Source organism: Vitis riparia, chromosome 13 (assembly GCF_004353265.1).
Source record: "Vitis riparia cultivar Riparia Gloire de Montpellier isolate 1030 chromosome 13, EGFV_Vit.rip_1.0, whole genome shotgun sequence".
NCBI lineage: Eukaryota > Viridiplantae > Streptophyta > Magnoliopsida > Vitales > Vitaceae > Vitis > Vitis riparia.
The window spans coordinates 12,669,423-12,686,574 of record NC_048443.1 but is presented as its reverse complement, the minus strand read 5'-3'; the positions used below and the strand labels follow the sequence as shown (position 1 = coordinate 12,686,574).

Here is a 17,152-nt window from a genome sequence, read left to right as displayed (position 1 = left end):
TAGAAGAACAAGTCGTTTTGCCTCATAAAAATAAAGAAAAATTTATAATATATGTGTATATATATACATATCCTTATTCTCATAGATCAATCTTCTTTGCTTATAAGTTTTGAGAGTATTTTAAAAAATAAAATAAAAAATGAAAGAAACAATTTAATAATACATATTATAAAATCATGTAATAACTCACGCACTTGACTTATGCATAAGGATGACTGCTACACACATAGAGCTAGGGTTAACAGAAAGAATACATGACAAAATGTGTTCTACATGAAAGTAAGGATAAATTTGTAAAATAAATTATTTTCAGACTGTAGTCATATTATTTGTGAAACAAGAAAATTAAATTTAAGATTTAATTTGAGTTTTGATAATTGCAGAACCATGTTTAGAGTAATTGGATGTAAAACCACCTTCAACATAAGGACTTGGAGCTCTCTCAAAGAACAGGTGTCAAAGTAATTTGCAACAAGCGACTAGGATGCTATAAACCAATGTCATGTATGCAAATCATGAGCAACACGAAACAGAAAGATGAAGTGGTCATCTGCAAAGTATGGTGCTAAGCTAGTTAACACTTCAAACTTTCAGAAGGAACAGTGCAGCAACACAGGTATGCCCAAGCTTCAGCAGTTTGACCCCATAGTTTATAGTTTATACAAAAAAAGATGTTGCTCAATTAGTGGGAGTTGTTAGCATCATAGTTGTTAACTCCTAAAACCTATTGTGTATCATAAGTTTTTATACTGTGAAAAATTAAACAAAAAAATATGCATACATGTAAATATATATTGGAGCCATGAATAGAATAATATACAACCAATTTTATAAAAGATAATAGGATTTAAAGAATTTAAGTTATATCATCCCATATAAAAACATTGAATGATAGATTTTTTAAAAGTTCAATTTAACAAAATAAGAGTTAAATATATAGGTTCATCACAAAATTCATAACAACATACTTTTTAAATTTTTAGATGTAATTTTAGTTCTAAATTTTATATGGCATATGTACTTTTATGTTTTATTGATATATGTCTTTAGATGTCATCCCCAAAGAGGCGTTTCACTCAATGTTATTCAATTCCATTGGCATTTGGTCTGTAAATCAAATGGGTTGAATAACAATGAGAGGAGTTGAGTCTGGTTGTGAGGATATTTTACGTTTGTTTATCCTTAGGTAAACTAAACCTTTGTGTAGAGTTCTCCTTGTATAGTGGAGGTTTCTAATCTTACTTTGACCAGTATTTCGTACCTTGTGGTAAGGACCCCTCATCCTTCTCATGCACTTTTTTCATAATTAATACATCTTTTGTTTTTGATAAATATATATATATATATTCAACCTTTTATATTCACAAAATTAATACATTAAATAGAATTTTTATTCATCAATTACCATCATTTTCAACGTCAAAATTCAAATCATTCAAATAAAAATTTCCAATATCTATTGTAAGAATAAATTTACTTGACTTCCAACATGACTTTTGACAACAAGACTATAGCTTCTCATATAGGATTATTTTACTTCTCTCCCCTTTTTGTGATCAATTTCAAACCATATTGTGTATTTAAACAATTAATATAATAATGTTTTAGGGAAAAAAAAATCACTTTGCTTTTCTTAAATATTATAAAAAATAGTTAAAGTTGTATGTATTGTTGTATCATTATATCTCGTATCATAAAGTATATCGTATATGTATCATGAGATACGCTCAAGATATGATATGGATTGTGATAAATATCCGTTTTCATAAATGAAAAAAAAAAATGTATCATAACATTTTATTGTGTCGTGTATCATAGGTTTTAAACAATTATGGTTATTATATTTGTAAACAAAACAAGAAGGAGCACTAGGAAGCTGTTAAACAGGATTCAATTACCTGAGAGCTATTACAGATATGGCACTGTGTCATGGAGGATCATAAACTAGCACTCAGAGCAATGTTGACTCAGCTCTAGCAAGGGTGTTGATAGCAAAAAAAGCACTAGAAGATATGCACTTTTACGCAGTGCAGCAGTTAACAGAGTTGGGTAAGCAACAAGAAAATTGCAAACCATAAAGTGATACTCATAATATCCATCTTGCAAAGAAAGAATGAAAGCATATGAACATCAACTACTACTTCATGTATCTGGAAGATGGACAGTTAGCCCAGAGAAGGTTTGTATTAAGTCTAAACCCTACAAATAAGTTAACCAGAGCTTAAGTCTGTTTCAACTTTTGCAGGTCTTCTAGTGTAGAAGACTTAAGGAGATTCACATGGAATTCATTATGAGGTGCCTGAGTTTTTGGAAATCAATTAACATCAGTCTCTATGTACTTATCAAAAAAAAAAACTAACATCAGTCTCTATGTACGAAATGGTTAAGCAGGGAACCTTACCCACTAGTAATTGCATCCCAGGGGTTCAAGGCTCACTGACCCTGCAGCTATCCTACATGTTCAGTACAATTTCAAGGGGATATTTTTGGCATTTTCAATTAGTTTTTCAGTAAACTACTTCAGGTACATATAGGTAACAGAAAAATGGTTACTGCAGTTTATATTTTGTGGTCTTGCTGCCTCATGGCATAGCTGAATCAGAGAGTGTAATCCGTGGACATAGCTCAAACTAGAGCAAAACACATAAAATTTGCATGGTTCTCTCTTCTACTTTGTCCTTCTTTGCTTTAGTCAATATTAACAATTTGTCCATTTAGTCCTAGGTAATTCCATTCTATAAGTATGGTGTTCAAACGACGTTTAGGTTTTTTATTAATAGTTAGATATGAATTGAATATTTTAGACACATCAATCAAGTCAGAGTCAATTATTTACTTGCAATCCTGCTAGCTAATGCATTGGTAAACTATTGATTTCTGTATAAGCTCCAAAAAAATAAATAAATAAATAATAAATCAGAGCAACCTCCTCACAAACAATAAAGTATACATATGAGAACAAAAATAATATCAATATGGAACAGCCAAATCTTGTACTAGATGAGGTTCTCACAGAAATTGTTTCAGAAGAAAACTCCCCTTCAAAATAGTAATGAAAAAGCTAGACAAATGCATCAAGAATTAATGGAAAACAAAAATAAAACCCCACACCCAATTTTATTTCACTATGAAGTCATTCATTCATATGCACAACTGTTTGAATATGACAGCTTTTTATCTGCCCAAATAGACATTCCGGGCAAACACCTTTGGACACAAAAGGCAACTATAAATCTTCACAAAATTTTCTATGAAAAACTAGGATGGGAAAAAACTATACTTTAACTACCCGGACAATAAGGCTAACTATACTTGTGTATAATTGATAATTAGAGATAGGAGAAACAAAAACTGCGAATATGGATGAGAATTCCAACTATTCAGCTTTTGCTTCAAAAGAGATAGAAGGGCCAGCAGCCCTTTTTATGGCTATTGGGGACTGAATAGGAAACAACTACTCCTTAACACCGAATCTCTTTGCAATGATAGGACGGACATCGTCAGCATCAACCAAGGTCTCTAAAAAGGGAAGTAATGAAATAAGTGCACGGTCTGATGGATCATCAAACCAACTCTTAATAGGAATTCCATTATCCACTTGCAACCGGAAAACCTGAAATTATAAAGAGAGAGCAGAACTTCAATAACATGTGCTGGACCAATAAAGACAAGGTTTTGTCAACCTATTTTAATTTTAGGTTTCAACAGAACTGGAAAACATATTTCCTAAATTTTACATTTTATGTTATGATTTATACGGACAGGATGATCCAACTCAAAGATCAAATATTGATTTCCCTATAATCCAACATGCTAGCATTTAGACCAACTTAATTTCTAATTTCCACTGTTCATATTTTTTTAGTAGTTTAAACAAGGTTCTGCATGGGGTTAGCATTCTCATTCCAGACAGAGAATGATTTCAAAATTATCATTATACTTGTAATCAAGGAAAACTTTTAAAGTTCAACTCTAGTTAAATTTCCACTAGTCTCAGATGAAACTACTTTCTAGATTTTTATATTTATGTAAAATGTTGAAGTTATGATGACAAAAATGCAGATGATCTGACATAATTACAATAAAGATATAGTCTATTTTGACTAAACATTTTATCTAACAGCGCAAGATACTGAGATCTGAATAGGGCCAGCAAAATGACATGATAAATAGCAGAAATATTAGAAACTAAAAAAGAAAATACTGCTTCTGATTAAAAAGAAAAAAAAAATACTGCATGAGAAATACCTGTGGAGAATTATCTATTATGGCTACTTTTGCCAGGTCAATTCCTAAAACTGTCAGATCTTTAGTGTAGCTACCATCTGAAAATATGCATGATTCCCTATAAGCGCGTCCAGAGAAAAGCTTTCTATCAGGGTCGAGTATATCCAGTAGTTGTTCAGCATAAATGCTTTGACTGGCAGTGAAAACAATGATTTCAAACATCTCTGCCACTCTCTCCAAAAACATCTGCAGGAAAGGCCTTTGTCGCACATATATGGTGTGCTCTTTCATGTTGAAAAAAACTGGAAAGGTGAAGTCAGCGTGATCACAGGGTTCCAGGGTAGAGTGGACAAGTGTTTCTGTACAAATGCAGCCAAGTAAAACCAACCATTTGGTGAGTATGAACCTTAAACTTCTCAAAATTAAGCAATTTTGGACCTCATAATAAGGAACTAATACCAGGATGGAGTGAAAAATATGTTATTAGTTTTAAGCCAATATTGGACAAGGGGAAATGTTATTCTGGTACTTGGGATTTTCTTCAAAATTTTGTCATGTTCCATGATCTCTTTAAGAGAAGAACCAGAATTGGATAAAATGGATCAACTTAAACTGACCATTGTCATTTGAACATGTCACCAAGGTTAACCAGTGAAACACTATTGTTGAAGAAAAATAGATGCTGCATAAGTTAATTGCATTGGGAAGTATTATTATAAACATAAACATGAGATTTTATTGGCAGCATATAAGTAACCACATGCGCAATCAACTGTGACTGGAAAAAGCACTTGATCACAAGTGCATCATGCCAACAGACCAACATTACAGCTTTAAGTAATTTCCAGAAGCACAGAATTGGACTAGGACATAGTATCACAGTTTAAGATAATTTTGCAAACATCAAAAGAATATTTTAAAAATAGAAAAAAGGAAGTCAAAGAATATTAGATTACCAAATGGAAATCAATAGATATTTAAAAAAAAAATGAAAAGTGACATAAAAATGATATTCTAACTTCAAAAACAAATACAAATCAATCAATTCTCTTACCATCCAAGTCCAGGACTAGAGTGATCCGCTTCCTTTTGCTTTCTTCCTCGGGCAATAATGTAGGCAAAGAATTAGGTTCTACATCTGATAAGTCTGGGAAATTTCTAATATACAAGTGTGGATCAAAACAGTCAGCTTCATCTGAATCAAAAAGGCTAGGATTTACATCATGCTCTTCATTCAAGGGGGGTTTGGTCTGATGGCTCACTAGCTGGAACCATGATTCATCTGAGTTCATCCACAGCTGTTCACACAATTCTGCACAATGGGTATTACTTGTTTCTACTGTTTCTTCAAGGGAAGGCAACATCATGCACCTCCCAGACATATCAAGCATAAGATTTGGCTCAGCACATTCCAGATCAGGAAAGATGTTATTCTTTACCATGTCATCAAATCTGGTACCTCCTTCAATTGGTAAACCAATGAGAGTCATGTCAGAGATATGAAAATCTTCAATATCACAAGATTGATAGCCAGATAAGTTGTTGATCTCATCGTTGTTAAGAATGGTCATTTGCGGTGCTTCAGGGCAATCCTTGCAACCTAACGTAAAGGGAGATAAATCTAAGCACACTTGATAAACAACAAAAACTACAAAGCTATAGAATTCAGTTCATGTTCAATTAAGAAAAGGACAGTTATGGGGCTTTTGGACATTCAATTGAAATTGAATCATTTTGCTAGGATTTGAAACAAGTCTATAATAAGAGTATATTTGTTTTTCTTAACACTTACAAAATATAGTACTTGGGATCCCAATAAATGATTTCAACACAAGGTTTACACGGTTATTATGGTAATCTCTTGATATAACAGCACAATCTTGTGCATTTTCTCATGCATGAAGCAAAATCATATTCAATTTCCATTCAACATTTAAACACCTAGTTGGAAATATTTGAATTTGTTGCAAAAGTATTCAAAGAATATATAAACCTGTTGGGAATACAAAATCAATTAGAAGAATTGAATTTTCTGTATCTTTGGCCTTCATAAAAGCCTCATGCTGTTAACATGTCCAGTCAGGAAGAAATACCTTGCTAAGATGATCACATGGATGTTTGTCTTAAATAAAAAACTATCAATTATTTTAAGATAAATATCAATGAAGTTGGATAACCTGATCCACATGGATGCCATCCAGACTCAAAATTGTTTATTGAACCAGATAAGCATGTTGAAGCAAAATAAAAGTATATGGAAGAGGGTTTGATGCAGGACCATAAACTTTCCAGCATTCTAAAAGTTGTTTCTTTTCTGTATGATGATATGAGAGATCAACGAAAACAAAAGAAAGAAAATCCATATATATATCCTTGGCAATTACACTAAGGTTCCTAAGCATTCATACCTTAAGTTTCCTAAACAATCTCACTCAGGCAAGGCAATCACACCTTAAGAAGCTAGGTAATCTCACTTACCTTATGAAATATCCCATTATTCTATATTAAGCATGCAGAGATACCCTCTATTTTACTTCAATATGTCATTTCCACAGGAAAAAATCATAGTTCCAACTGAAAAGTATAAGTGTAGATTCGAAGAAGCTTTTGCAGGTTTAGGGGAAAATGTTAAAATACATTAAAACTATCAACAGCTACAATGTAGTTTCTGATCAGCAACCACTAGAATAGCTACTGACACTGATCTTTTGGCACTTGCAGAGAATATCCTGTGGAAGAGGATTCTTCAGTAATTATTTCATGGCCCTCCACAGGAGGTAGAGGTCCATGGGGGCTTTCTGAGGGGGTTCATGCTCCCATGAAAGATATCCTCTCTTCTTTCATCTGGAGTCCTAGATCAGTTTGAAAGAGGCATTCATGCATGTGTCTTCTTCTATAAGGATACCCAGATTGACCAACCAGTTGGAAGACACCTTAAGCCAGGACAGATGTTAGATCTCTAGAATTGTTGGAAGGCTTGCGGTTGTAATGCATTAGCTTGATTCTTTGCTTATTCTTTTTTTTTTTTTTTTTAATCAAAAACAAAAGATGTATTAATTATAAATAAAAGAACAAGTGAAGGATGAGGAGTCCTCCCCAAAATTACAAAAAACCTTATCAAATATTATTGAACTCCTTCACTCTACAAGGAGTCTATACAAAAAGGTTTAGACCACAAAACAATATACATAGATGTCGTCTCCTCAGTCCTGACCAAGCTCCTTTCAATGTTGTCCAAACTCTTTTGATCTACACACCAAAAACCAATTGAGCTGAATAAAATTGAGAGGAATGCTTTAAAAGCATAGGTGCAAGAGGCCCAAAAGTGAAATAAAAGTGAAGTAAATCCCACAACGTCACTGACATCCTCTGCTTATCCTCAAAAATTCTAACATTTCTCTCATGTTGCACAATCTAAAGCAATGTGAGACAAGCAATTTGCCAAAAAGTCTTACCTCTAATGGAGCTCTCCAAACCCCTATATGAAATAATCATAATATCCATTTACTTCTATGTGACCCAATGAATCTTGGCTTATCTGAATAGACTGCTAAAGTTCCAAAGTTATCGGACAATGAAGACAGAGATGGTCGATCGACCTTCCACTCACCCTTACATACAAAGCACCAATTGGGACCAAGGGATTCAAAAGGTCTTCTCAACCGTAACATGTCATTGATTCTTTATTTTCTATTTGCATTTTTCCCTTGCAAATGACAATACCTTTCTGAAGTTAATTTGGAATAGACTCATCTCTAGGCTTTGCATCTTCATGAGAAAGACTATGCCTCTGCTTGGCTTTCATGCCAGCCATACTTGCTCTCCTTCTCTTGCATATCCTACCATTGCCTTTGCATCACAAGGAGAAAGAAGGATCTATGTTGAATCCTTATTGTATCTCTCTTTTATCTTGATATAAATATTGAAAAGCATTGAAAAAGGGAAGGGGATGTAGGTAAAGACCTCCTAACAAAGAAGCAAACCAAAGCTCAAGATTTGGTTGCCCAAATGGGGGGGGAGATTGACAAGAACTTCCAGATCCAAGTGTTTCCTGAACAAAATCGTTCTACTTATTTTCAGTTCACCACATTGATTATCCTTTTCCACTAGGAGTTGTCACCAATGCCATCGAAAGTGGCCTTCTTGACCTTGAAAAGAATTTTGTTAATGAACAATTTGATTGCAAGAATTAGGCAATTTCTAACAATTATATTCTGTGAAAATCAAAATTAGATCCAGAAATCATCTATTCCTTCATTGCCATATACTGTGAGAGTGGTCTTTCTTTTTGGACAGTATGAACTCACACAAGTCCTGGTTATGCCAAATTACCTCTGACTTGGTGGAGTGGTGGAAAGATCTAGCTCAGGAAAGCAGAATGTTTGAAAATTCTCTCTTTCTTCCAAGTTGTAGAAACTGTGGAAGAAGAGGGATAGAAGTATCTTTTAAGGATGGGAGTTGGATACCAGATGTGCTGCTGCCCATGTCCAAAAGTTGGAATTGCTTTGGGGCTCTGGTTCAATTCTTCCACTTCCAAAACCTTGGCTCTGGTTGGTTCAGATACATTTGGTTGTTGGACATATAAGTTGATTAGATGATTTTTCTTTATGATACCCCACATACTTACAACTAGCTAGCCAAAAAGTAGGGCATGCAGGTTTAGGCTGACCTTAAGGCCAAGGTGGCATCTAAGCACAACCTGTAAAGCCTGGACTGGAACTGGAAAGTGTCTAACCTAATGTAAGGGTTATGTCAGGCTGTTCTAGTAGGATGAGTTTGTCTCCCCTCACACTGTACATATTTTTCATTTCTTAATACCACCAAATCAATGTCCATTATTCAAAATACCTCAGGAGTATCTTGTACAAAATAACTTGCCAATGGATTGAGAATTGAAATAATCTGAAAAAACAATATTACCACAAAAGAACACGTAATGAAATAGCAACAATTTCATAATGTAAACCATTTGAAAGTAATTAGACTTGACCCATCTCATCGCATTTATGAATTTTTTAAAATTTTAAACTATCTAGAGTTTAATTTCCCAGTACCTATCTCTTTAATTGGAGATGATCAACATCTTAAACAAACATAATATGGCATATAGTACCTACACACAACCATATATATAGGAAATAACAATATGCTTATATATTAGACCAGGGCCAGCTTGAGGTTGAACCAAGTTGCCTGAGGTCTCCACCCATGCTCCAACCAAATTTCAGGCTGGGTTGTGATTTCTCAACCCAACCCAAATCCTAAGTTCAAAATTTTCAACCCAAACTCACCATTGGTGGAGTTGCACCAGGTCAACTCAGTTACCTCTGGGGGGTGGCAATTTAGTGACTTGTCAAAGACTGAAAGTAAAAGAATAACAAGAAGTTGCCCAAAGAAGTGTGGAAATTGAGTTCAGAACAGGTTTAGTTAAAAATCAACAATAAGGGAGTAGTGTTCCATCAAGAAAGATCCTAAGAGGAGTTAGCAGATATCAGTATTGCATACAATCTTGTTCTGCACAGCTGGATCAGGCATAGCAAGGCAGATAAACCTTTATTACTGTGCAACCAGGCATAAATGAGAACTCTAAAACAGCACGACTGGTGGATAAGTTGAGCACATGTAATATCTTTACAAGTAAAACCTACAGCTCCACACTCTCTCCGGTTCTCCTCCTTTTCTCCCCTTTCTCCCTTTCTTCTTTATTTGCCTTAATGTACATTTCTTTTTTACTTTATACAAATATATAAACAAATAACATGGCCACATATATTACCAGAAACCATCTATGACTTTGATAAAGGAAAAATAGGGAAGCCAGATTTTAAATGGCAATCCTAGCCAGACTCAGTTAAACAAGATTACCAATACTCTGGATATAAATGTTTAAATGGATTGCAAATATTTGGCCTCCATGACTTAGCTGTTACCTGCATTATCTTGATCACTTGGTTTGCAGTGAAAGCCATTTGTGTCTACAATAGGAGAAAATATTGTTTCCATGTTTGGTGAACAGGTGGACGCCAGAAACTCCTGCCAATCAGTAAATCATGGTTATTGCATCAATTAATTAACCAACTAAATGGCAGACTTCTCAATTAATCAGTGCCAAACACTATGAATGAGAAAGTTGTCAGAAGAAATGAAAAACATAGAACAGCTTGTTCTGCTATTGGGCATTCAATATCTGGAAAGTCACTTTAGTTTAATCTATATAGCATATGCTTCTATAGGAAATATCAACCCTTAAACTAATTGTCATTTGCTGTATTCATGGCAATATACTATTCCAGGTGGATGCCCACTTTGTGAGTAGTTTATAAAAGTAAGTATTCAATGCATCAAAATCATCTTAATTATAATGATTTTGGCAAAAAAAAAAATTATTGACTGCGGTTGTTTAGGTGTCTCACTTGCTGGACAGCTGACATGTATCATGTTATTCTAATTAACAAGCCTTCCTTCAAACATTTAATCTGGCATCAACAAAAGAATTAGGGGGAAAAGGTTCTGCATCAAACAAAATGTGCCTTCCTATTTCCTAGAAAGATGCTAGAGAACTATAGTAGCAAACAGCTCAAAAAGAACCTGAGTGTTTAACTCTTTACAAAAAAGAATAAAAAGAGACATATATGGTGGTGTCCTATACTAATAATACCTGGCACATATATAGTGATGCTAAAGAAATCATGCTTAGACAACATTTGGTAAATAGATCCAAAAATAATTCATTTAAGATTAAATATCTGAACATAGTAAAAATGCTTTTTTAAAAAGGTGATGCAAGTTTTAAAGAAAATGATCTAAAATAGTTCTAATGTGATTACTCTGTGGATCAAGTATTTGTCAAACGGGGTGGGTCAACCAGTGTTATGTTCCCAATTTAGTAAACATTTTCCAACTGCCATAGTGCAAGGCTCAACAGTAATAACTCAAGTTTCAGTGGTCATCATTTCATGGAGTTGTCAGAGAAAATACAATAAGGGGAAAGTTGGAAAAATGTGTCAGAAACAAGCAACATTGGGTTATAGCTGAACTGGTGACCATCTGTTTATATTTTCAACCTCCTTTCCAATTCTAAAATGTCAATAGGCATTATTTGAAGGATAAAAGAAATATATCAGTGGCAACCAATAGCAAATGTAGGATGGATAAACCAAACTCTAATTATCAATATAGTGTGTTCGTATGTATGTCAGCATTCATGTAAAGCAATTAAATGAACAGTGTCCCACTCTTTAGACAAACACTGAATCTGCTGAGGACACCCATTTCTGACAAAAACATGGGGTGCCCATTACCAAATCCTTTTTTCTTTTTTAATATACATATAGTAGTGTAAATTTGTATGCATAAGGCAACTCAATTAATCCTGTACCATTCTTTCATCAGAAACTGAATCTTCATCAGAGGATGGCTGCTGTTGAAGCATTAGAGTTTCTCCATCAACCATTTTTTTATGGTCAATGACTTCATCAGATCCTATCTCCTGGGCAGATAGTTCACTTTTTGTTGGACCTACAATAAATGGTATACTAGTAAGAAATTTCCTTAGAAACATCAAGAAGAAAACATTACAGCACTAAAAAGATCTATAAAAAATTGTTAGTCAAGAGACAAAAAGCCCTTGAGAATATGGTAATTGGTTTCTTATAATGCGAAAACATGAAGTGAGGAAGCTCACAATTTTGAAAATTTGTACTTGACTTGTCAAGCTCTGCCATTTCATGAGACATCCGCACATGAGAACAAGAGCTCTTGGATATTTTACTTGACTTCTGACAAACATGGAGACAAGTTCCTTCCCTTATAGAACATGTCACTAACTTGGCCTTCATTTTAAATGCCGGCATTGGATCTAGATTTATAATAAAGGATTGAGGATGAATGCAGAAATACCAAGCACAAAGATCACCACTGTTCACATTCAAATAACCAGATAAGAACACATAAAATAAAAACAGTAGAGATGCATATATGGTATAATAAGTAGTAAATTAACTACATATTACACACAAAAGTACGGAGTAAGAAGAGAGTATTAAAAAGTAAAAAAATATAAGTAAAATTCTTAAATATACCAAAACCACTAAAACATTGAGAATCAATGATAATGACTGGATTATTTTGGCTAAAATAATCAAATTAGCCAAATTATCTGAGCTCTTAACATATTATTGTTTGTTTCCATTCTCCCAGTCATTCCAACTCCCTTTTTCATGAGACCCAGTCATTTCAATTCTGATGACAATCAAAATATTAATCAGATCATAAATTTATTGTCGACAGTTTTGTCCTTGGCAAGATAAGGTAATAGTGCTCTAGATTGTGATGTTCAATGTTTAAAAGGAGAAGGGCAGCCTTGAAGAATTTTGCCCAAATGAGGCAAGGCATAAGCATCCAAGTTGAACAAGACGTGTCAGCTTTAAATAAATAAAACCAAAAAAATTTCAAAAATCCAGAAAAATACTAATAAAATCCAATAAAATAAAATTATAAGAAAATAATTAGATTTACAATAAGAAAGTTGTTAACCATTTTCAACAATTTCTAATTTAATTCCTCTTTCCCTCTCCCAAAACCCAACTTTCTCATGGCTCCATCAAATATAGTCCTCAGCACCATAGTCTATATCATTAGTAGGATCCTCTAATAGAATCATCATGTCTCATAGCTTTATCACCTTCCCCATTAATGTTCACGCTCACCCATTCTTGTTTTCATTAATCAATTGCAATGATCTCTTTCCTTTAACCATCAATAATGAATTATATATGAACCCAGCCACTATAGCAACCAACAACTCCTCTATCTCTTCTCCTTGATCACTTTTTTTTCCTTTTTTTTTTTTTTCTAAAGGGTTGAACGGAAAGTAGCTAAACCCTTATTGTAAACAGTTCAAACCCAAGCATTGGACCAAAGATTTTTAAAGTATATACAAAAGCCCAAAACCCATTAGAACCCATTGAGTATTGAAGTTTAAGCCTCTTATAAAAATATAGCAAAGGCCCAAAACCCATTGAAGCCTAAAACCCATTAAAGCCTATCAAATATTTAAGGCTTAAGCCTCAAGAGCCTCGAGGCTGTAAGCCTTAACAGGATGAAGCAAAAGCCTCAATTACCCCATACTAAAGCAATAGCCTCAATTACCCCATACTAAAGCAATAGCCTCGGGGTTAATTTTCAACACCTTGCCTTGAGACCAGCCTCTTAAAAACATTGGTGATATTAATGTCAATAAATGCATTAAAATGGAAGCACCTAAGAAAGAGAAATAACAGTTTACTATTTAGGTATTTTCAACAATGAATATAGCTGATATTTTGAGTATAAACACCTCTTCCCCACAACCAACCAAAGAAAGAAAGAAAAGAAATCTTAAAATGCAAGATGTGCACATTAGATTGTCATAATTTTCCAACAACTTCAATTTTCACTAAACTTCCAAAATTTGAGTTTCTTAATTGTGAACTGAATGCGAAATTACAACATTCTAAAAATTGGATGAGTTAAACCTTATTCTATACCACAAAGAAATCTAAAAATTTTGTCAATTTCATTTATTTAAATTCCAATCAAAAGCCAGAAAGATAATTTGAAATCAACAAGTAGAGTCATGATGAACGCATCCAAAACAACCCATAGGTGTAAATAAAGTTCACCAATAATTCACGTCCTAGAGAACATGGGATATTAGCGTGTATGGACAATTTTCAAAGAATGACACATCAAGTCCCTAAACTGGAAGTCAAGAAATAAAATGAAATTTCAATGAAATTTCATTGAAATATTCAAATTCAGGCCTACATTGACTCAACATCGGGAACGCTACAAATGCCAAAATCATTCAAAGTGAAAAACCAAAAAAAAAAAGTCACGAACTTTCAACTTTTATTAAACTTAATGTTAACCCCAAATAAAATATGTGGCCCTGTTATGTATTTTTTGGACAGTTTTGAAGGAAATGAAGACGTTAGCGTTTGATAATGCGGAACTATTGGTCCAAATGATGAAAAATTCTTTTGTTTATAATTTGTAGTCTTGGTTTAGGGTGCATGGAGATATGGGCCTTATTTCTCTTGTTAGCTTTATTGATTGATTTCGTTCTAAGTGAGGTGAGGGCAGGTGATGTTTTTTGTTTCTCTCCCTCTCCCTTTTGGGTGAGCCTTTAGAAGGCTGGTTTATAATCCCGGATGCTGTTTTAGCATTTCCTTTCTTTATGTATACACTCTCTTACTTATCAAAAAAAATATATGTGCCAACTGCCAAGAATCATTGTGTACATTAAATTATGATATGTTAAGCTACTCCACTCTGTCCCCAATTCCACCATTATAGAAGAGGGGTAATAATTTTTTTCCTTAACAGAACAAATTATTCCATATGATGGAAGCACTAAAAACAAAGAACAAGAATAGATGTTCTTCAGGCATTTCTCCCCTCCTCTGTCTAAGATTTAAACCAAGAAGAGCATCAGTTTTATATAGCCGGTGCATTAGAGTGGATGCATCAGATGACCGAGACCCACCTCAGTTTTCACGCCAACATACCAAAGGCCAGATGCAGTAATTCACTATGGCTAGCCAAACCCCTCTTCACCCAGCCCCCTATTTGAGTTTCTTAGTCCTACTTTTCCCCATGTAACCCTTTAGTTTAAGTTTTAAGTTTTAACCTCAAACAATAGCAGGGAAAGAAAAGGAAAATGCTGAAAATAGCTTGAGAAAGTAACTCAGTTTTCTTCGGAATTTGCATCATGTCCCTTTCCTTTCCCTGATCCTGACCAAGATCCAAAGAGGTCTCTGGGATGGCATATCTCTAAACCTTCCTTCACACAATTCAGCTCTAGTAATCCACAATCATGGCTCCCTGCTTAGTCCAGTCTAACAAATAAACCCCAAAACCCATTTATCAAAAACACAGAAAGGAAAAAGCCCGTCGCCAAACGCCAAACCTAACCCAAGAGCTGAATTACCCCCCAAAAACACTTCAATATATAGAAGAAAACCCAAATCACGAAACAAACCAAACATGGTAAAGGATCCCAAGAACCAAAGTCAAACAGCTGTTTCTTCCACAAAGTCAATTGCAACACCCATACAAACCCAAACAACGAGCAGAAACACAAGAATTCACCCCCAAAAAGAAAATAAAAAGAAAAGAAAAACACTTGCACAAGCAACAGTCGGAAACAAACAACAACCGAAGTGAATCATTAAAAAAAAAAAAAGTCTCTAAATGAACTGAACAAAACAAAGAACAAATACAGAGAGAAGGAGAGAGGGATGAACCAAGAAACATGGAAACTGATAGAGAGCTGAGATATGATAAAAAGGAAAGAATCTGTGAAGAATCTCTCCACACCTGTAGCAACAACAGCCCCAAGCCCCTTTCTCTCTCTCTCTCTCTTTCTCCCGGAGGAGCGAAAAAGGGTGGAAATATGACCCCCCCTAACTCTACTTTAAAAGAAACTTGGAGGAAAAAAAGAGAAAAAAAATTTCAGGGGAAAGCGTCGTGTCGCGTCCACGTCTCGAAGATCCCATGGACGGCCCCGATATCATCTCCGCCGTTGGGTTTGACTGCAGCCAATACTCTATGGACACGTGGTGCTCATTTAATCCACGTCATCACCTCCATGTGCGCGAGGCGGCAGAGCCCGTATTATGTTCCCACTCTGCGACAGCTTCTATTGGTGGTTTGACTTGTTGTGGGTCCCACAATTTATTATTTGTTTTTTCAAAGGATAAATAAACCAGTGGATATATAATCACGTCAAATTCCGCAACCTTCCAATTCACTAGATTAATATTACTCTAATTTTCCAAGGTAGAAAATATTTATAATTTGTATGATAAATTTATATAGAAATAATAATAATATAAAGAAATTATTTTTTAAAAATATAAAAAATATATTTAAAAATTAAAATTAGATAGGAGTTAAAAAAATAAAATTCAACCCTATCTTTCATTAATTATTATTATTTTTTCGCTTTCAATTTCTCTTTTATTTTTATGGGAAAAAAATAAAGAAAGAGTTATAAAGTGAAGGGAATGATATGCTGCAAATGTTTCAAACTTAATTAATTAATTAATTATTATATGATATGAGCGTGAATTTGGTGTCAGAGACAGGTGGAAATGTCCGTACACGTCACCTCCACGTGAGGGCAATAAGGAGGCGGCAGAGCCAACCTATGGTGGACTCTGTCTCAAGTTCTCAACCTCTATTTGTGGTTTGACTTCCTGTAGGTCCCACACGCGCTTTTAAGTCTTTCCTTTTCTTTTTCTTTTTTTCTTTTTTCTTTTTTCTTTTTCTAGGTAGTACCGCAGTAGCACATAAATTTTGGTATCCGCCACTATTCTTATATTTTATCGTTGACATTTGATAACGGCTACACCATATAGTTGTGGTCAACTCTTTTCCGCCAAAATTCCCATTGAGTACCACCCTATTCAAGGAATAAATATCAATAAAAAAAAAATTTGTAAAAAAGAAAATATTTCAAAAATTGATAAAACTAACATTTTCTTCATGAGGGGAACGACAACCAAAAACAAATGCTAATACCTCATTAGTTGAGAAGCAAAAGGAGGAAAGAAGGGGTTCACATCTAATTAACTAGTTGGTGAGACAATAGTTTATCAAGGCAATGATCAGTACCGGGTGTGAGAGGACGATAAACCACACTAAGACTAAAGCAATGCCTAAACTCCTATGGGAGACAACAATGGGAAATTTTTCGCAATGGGTAAAAGCCTAATGGAGCAATGTTATATGAAGATAGAAGGTCCATGGTGAACTTTTTTTCCCAAAGAAAAAGCAATGATAGTATATAAGGAATAAGCATCGATTAAATCTATGACAACAACCGCGGTAATATAGATGATGTAAACGTTATCTAGAATGATTAGACATAATATCAAAT

The 17,152-nt window shown here is 34.3% G+C and overlaps 1 protein-coding gene across 1 annotated transcript in view; it reads right to left on the bottom strand.

The window, feature by feature from the left end:
- LOC117929329 overlaps positions 1 to 15,597 on the bottom strand; it is a 33,901-nt gene extending 18,304 nt beyond the window's left edge. The window contains exons 1-6 of the mRNA XM_034849614.1: positions 15,516 to 15,597; positions 11,912 to 12,144; positions 11,606 to 11,745; positions 10,158 to 10,260; positions 5,282 to 5,827; positions 4,249 to 4,586 (exon numbers count right to left, since the gene is read on the bottom strand). Coding sequence (XP_034705505.1) covers positions 4,249 to 4,586; positions 5,282 to 5,827; positions 10,158 to 10,260; positions 11,606 to 11,745; positions 11,912 to 12,080 — 1,296 coding nt within the window. The 5' untranslated portion in view covers positions 12,081 to 12,144; positions 15,516 to 15,597. The remainder of the gene's footprint in view (positions 1 to 4,248; positions 4,587 to 5,281; positions 5,828 to 10,157; positions 10,261 to 11,605; positions 11,746 to 11,911; positions 12,145 to 15,515) is intronic.
- Positions 15,598 to 17,152: the final 1,555 nt, after the last annotated feature.